The following is a 6,000-nucleotide window of genomic DNA, read 5'->3' as shown; positions in this document are numbered from 1 at the left end:
TATCATGACATAACCAAAACTTTTATAACTGTCTACTTAAGGTTAACCAGCTAATTGATTTCCCAATGTGATGAGATAATTTAGAATTTGCTGTACTGGCATAAATTACTAACGAGATATCCATACTCTTAATAGAAATAATTACACAGCAAGAGACACATACTTGGAAATGGAAAATTTCAACTCTAAATCTACTACTACTAACTATTTGCGTTTTTGTAGTAATAATCAAATGATAAATGACACACTAATTGTACCAAAATAGTTCATACAAACAGTAGTACAATATAGCTAATTGTACTGCTTACTCAAATTTCTTTGAGGAAGGGGTGCAGACAGCACGTTGGAAGGCATACTTCTTTGAAAGGCTTAAAAATATATATATTAAATGTGCCATTGTTACATTATGGTACAGAAATTGGACAGTGACTAAATTAGCTTTATTTTGTTTTATTATTTTTGGAGATTTCAACTGACTCATTCTTCAGTACATTTTGGAGTTCATTTACAGACAAAGCTGCCATTTTACTTCTACTGTATGAAAGCTACTCCATCTATTGTTGCTTCTAATACAAATCTTGCAATGCAAGTACTTCATATCTTGTGACACCTGTGATTTACATATCAATACAAAAATAATCCTTTCTCAAAACATTCATTAAGATATACAATGATCATCATATATTTTAAGACAAGAGGCCATTTCTTTTTTTTACAGATCTACTTACAGAGATGATCACACTGATATAAGATTTAGTGATATACATATTATACATTATTTACATATAAGGGTTATTTACACATTTTTCACTGTCCACAGTAACCGTGAAAACAAATTTAATATTTATTACAAACATGAAAATATAATCATACATACAAACACATTCAGGAGCATGTATGCATGAGCACATGCACATACTCACACAGCACACACCCACATTCTTCCCTATGCTTACTTACTAATGTTGCAAGCTATTTAAATGGAAACATTTATTCCATAAGGTGCATCTTTAAAGCTGAATAATTTTTCAGGATAAGATGCTAAAAATGCATACTTACTACTAACATAGTAAAATATTACTATATTACTTTACAACATACTATATGATTATCATGTAGTATTTAATAGAATTAATGCCACACAGACATCAATATAAAACCACATAATGTTGCATTGTTGTAATCCTGAGTAATATGTTGGTTGATGCTCTTGAATAAAATGTAAATATCATTGATTAAGAATGAAAATAAAGTTTATCAGTGATTAACAAATATTAGCAAGTTGTTTTCCTGCATGGTACAATGCATTGTATCACAGAGCATAATTTCACAAACACTTGAAATGTAACGTTGCTTAAATAAATTCATATTGCACTTCAGTTCCATACAACAGATTATAAAATTTTTATATAATTAAAAGAACATTCCATAAGACTTAAATATGTTTAGAAATGATTATTTTGTGATGAAAGCATATGACAGGCTACCTTTAAGCATATGCACATATACACACCCACACACAAACATGTATACAACAGGTTAACATTTTAAAAGGTACATAAATAGTAACATACTACAAAACAAATTTTAAAATTTATAAGAAACAAATGCTAATATATATATGTAATAAAACTTATAATACAAAATTCTCCATTTATTTGGAAATAACATGATAGTTTAAAAAAATACATTGCTCCTGGCAAAACTTTGCTAAATGCATGCTAAGCATTAAAGCATAATACAGTTTAACTTAGACATGTATATTAACTTTAACAAATAACTGCCATATAATACACGTTACATATTATATATATATATATATATATATATATTGTACATATTTTTTAAAGGGAATCTTGGCTGCACAGATAGCTATGACTTAAGGCAGCAGAAAGTAATAACAAGAAGAAGAGTGAAATAGTGACTAATAAAACCACTGTGCTCATAATGTCAATTCGTTCTATAATCTTATTCATCTAATTATAGGAGGGAGAGAAAGCTGAAGCAATTTTACATTTTTCTTCTTATTACAAAATATACTATATTTATTCTTGGTTTAGGATTTTATGGTGAAGTAAAATCTGCAACTCTGATTCTTGTATTTTAAGAAACAATTTACACTTTTAAGAGATGCATTAATAATTTTTAAAATTTTTATTTTAAATTTTGGTAATTTTTGATATTTACAGGACGGATTTCAGTAATGTAATGAAGGATTGGCATAATGTTGCATTATGAAGTTATTTCTACACATTATACCAACAGATAAAGAAGTAATCATTTCTAAGCAAAATACTACAATGTTACTGTGGCAGCACTGTATAGTGGTAAGAAAAGTCATTGGTTTTCAACCATACTTTCAAAAATTAGTACACTATTATCTTTTCCTTCAGTCTCAGAATGTTACATGAATTTTTTTTTTCTTGAATTTCAGGAATTTGAAAGGTAGTACTTTTTTTTTTAAGTTTTATTTTTTCTTTGCACTGCTTCCATTCAACTAATTGAACTTAACCACACTTCTCAAATTATATATCTTTCAATTAAAAGAGAGGTCAGGATTAAACTGAATGAAAAAAAAAAAAGCAAAATGCATGTCGTTCACAAATTCAATTCTTATACATTTAAGAATGTATAAGAGTATTTTCTCAATGTCTGATATTAACTACTTTTGAATAAAAATAACAATCTAATTCAAAATGCTAAGCAAAACTAAAAGACCTGAAGGCATCTCATGTGCTTGCCAGAATATTAATAGATGAAAATGGTTAATCAGATACTATTAGGTACCAAAGAGAACTGCTTTTTTGATGATATACAAATAAAACAATTTGAAGAGAACTGAAATATGCATATCAGACACCTTCAAATAGTAAAAATCTTCCTATTCACAGCAGATTATTATTATTAACATCCGATCTCCATGGAGTCAGAGACTCATAGATAATAAAAGAAATTATGACATACAATTAATGTATATATATAGAGAGAGATTTGATGTTTAGCAGTAAATATCAAATTCTGCATTGCATGACTGATCAAATAGTCTGTGATGTCAATAAAGGTCAAAATATAAATACTGAATTATGGTTCTGGAAACAAAGCTCAACACCAAAAATATTTTCTTTTAACAGTCAGTTTTGTTTTTTTCAGATACAATCAAAATATAACATGATACAAGCAATATTACTTTTATATTATATTTTCAGACTCATTACATTTTTCATTCTTTACAAAAATTTAAGAAAAACATTGGTTCTAGCATATTCAACTTTTAATCCAATTTGATTAAGGAGTACAAAATTAGTCAAATTATATCCCAATTTTAGTATGAAATGTATAGAATTTTAGATGTTAGAATATTTTCTAAGAATATTAATTTTGTTCCTGTCTGGAAAACAATCTAAAGCAATTATGCCTTTTTTCCTCTTTATCACACTTTCCTTACATTATGAATAAGATCTTCAATTTCGATTACTTTAAGGCATAGTCACTAAAGAAGGTTGTATGCAAGGTTAAGGTTGAATGTTAGCGATTTTTTTTATTTTTTATTTGCAATTATTGACATTATGTTTCTCTACATTTTAGTACTAATTATTACACATCTTTTGCTAGCATATATGCTGAGTGTAGTTGCAAACTTGACAACATTACCATAACTTTTTACTAATGTTATGTCCACAAGGTAGTACTGTAACATCCTATTTCAAAATTTCCAACACTTGAGATAGATGATTTGCAACAACCTTTCCCTTGTACATTTTCCCCATATTTTGTAAATAATCAAGTTCTCTGATGTTACTTGACTTAGAAAATGAAAGAAAATAACAGGCAGTTGAACTTATTCTTAAAGAACTGTCTCATTTCATTTGAGTTTGATTAAGAACTTGTTAAAATATATCAGTAAAGGTTTGGGATTGATAATCCAAAATGGATGGGATGATGATAGAACACAAAGTGGAATACTGACAGCACAATTTTTGATAATAAAAAATTAAAATTGCCATATGAAATAGAATGTAAATATACAAGTGTATATCATTATAAACTAAATTTATTTCAATAGTGAATATAAAATTTACATCTATCATTAAGGATCTGAGAAAAAGAACTAGTACATAAGAATGCTATTTTTTCCCCACTGACTGTGCAATAACAGACTAATAAATTTGTAATTTAGCATATAATATGAAAATATAAAACAACATAATCTCTGGTAAAAAGAATTAATCATGAAACTATCTTTGTCATTTGCCAGCAAAGGTGTTGGTCAATTGGTAGAGCCTCTGCCCAATGGCTCGTGAATAGCCAAGCAAGTTTGAACACGGTCAGTAGCTGGAAGGGGTCAATCGTTCGATGCTGTTGGCATACTCTCCCTCGATGAGTCTTTGGACTCCCTGGAGATGTCACATAATAATAATAATAATATGACAAATCTTCTGTGGATTCTCTTGATTATATAGCATTCAGCATTTACTAACCTGCTGCTGCTAAGCCAGTCCTCAGATGGACTGGGTTGGAGTATCACCTAAGTGATTAAATGATTAAATTATTGGCAGATTACTGTCAGGATAATCAAAATATTTTATTTATTTATTTTTAATAGTAAAAAAAAATGTTCACACACATCTTGGATGATGCATTGCAACTGCTGTTTATTATTAATTGCTCATTTCAGATCTTCTTGCTAAAGTGTGAATAATGTGATAAGAAAACAAGAATTCTTTGAGATACACGACAAATTATATATATGAAAAAAAAAAAAAATCTTTCCAGTGGAACACACAAGGACGTGCACACACACATGAACATAAATGCACTTCAGTCACTTCCCTCCCTCTCATTTTAAATAAGCACTCACACCGATATGACAGTCTCAAAATTTTTGCTCAGCAAAAAATAAGACAACTTTTATATTTGTTCTTCAGTAACTTGTGGTTACGGAATCTCTCTCTATAACAACATTTTGGAAATGCAAAACAGTGATGCAAATGACCATTTTATCTAAAGTATGATATATATCAAAAAATAAAATAAAATATACATCTTAAAAGAAAGAAAGACAGTAAAAGTTTTGCTTTCTACTTTCACATCACATTATGCTTAGCTACAGATCATAAATAATTTTATTTATTTTTTTTTTTTTATCAAACTTGCAACAAATATTAGCAATTATTGTGCTATACAGTTACTAATAGAAAAATAGTACTATGTATATATTTAACTATTCAGTATGTGTGTGAGAATCAATGTTGTTAGGACAACACATTATCTGATATTTTTTTTATGCAGAAGGCATGTATACATAATAAATCAACATAATTTCATGCATGCACCTCAATTTACAGTCCGTTTATTCCACCACTGGGATCTCCAGAAGCAACCTTTCCAAGAACACTATTCACAAATTCTGTTGTGTTTCCAGCAACTGTAATAAAGTCTGAAAATTTCAAACAGTAATTGTAAAATAAAATAAAAATTAAATAAAAATTAAAAAAAGGAATAAAGTACTATTTGACTGCATATAATAATCAGAGAAGTTTGGGAAAAATTCAATGGTAAGAAAAGAAAAATCCAAAACTGAAAATAATACTTTACTCATTAAAAGACAAATAAATATGCATAATGTAATTATCATGGAAGGTAATAATATTACTGAAAACATTTATGTACTTAAGACAGTATGAAAAACAATCACCAGGTGAGTTTAGTCCACCATTATTATTTATTTGGCATACTCTTAAACAGAAAATAAATATTTTGATATTATAACTGTCAAGAATATTGTTATTACTGAATGACTAGAATTAATCAATCAATTAGTAGTAAATAATCAACATTAAGGAAGGAATCATTATTTATCTGCTTTCTAGAACATTAAAACACTTTAAAATGAGGAAGAGAATTAGTACTTCAATAAATATATGTAAGTGGCTCTTTATTTACAATGCCCTCAATGAGGACTGTTATGTTATCCCTAATGCAAGCACTATTTTCTGTCCC

General features: G+C 28.2%; 1 protein-coding gene across 1 annotated transcript in view; it reads right to left on the bottom strand.

Moving 5' to 3' along the window:
- Positions 1 to 434: 434 nt before the first annotated feature.
- The window catches only part of LOC150095194 (uncharacterized), a 128,592-nt gene continuing 123,026 nt past the window's right edge, over positions 435 to 6,000 (bottom strand). The window contains exon 7 of the mRNA XM_090410309.1: positions 435 to 5,437. Within this exon, the coding sequence (XP_090266435.1) occupies positions 5,340 to 5,437 (98 nt within the window). The 3' untranslated portion in view covers positions 435 to 5,339. The remainder of the gene's footprint in view (positions 5,438 to 6,000) is intronic.

This window comes from Typopeltis vanoorti, chromosome 20 (genome assembly GCF_054136105.1).
Source record: "Typopeltis vanoorti isolate ZY-2024b chromosome 20, IOZ_Tvanoo_1.0, whole genome shotgun sequence".
Taxonomy (NCBI): domain Eukaryota; kingdom Metazoa; phylum Arthropoda; class Arachnida; order Uropygi; family Thelyphonidae; genus Typopeltis; species Typopeltis vanoorti.
Note: the sequence above shows the minus strand (reverse complement) of the source record. Positions and strands in the feature narration are given on the sequence as shown.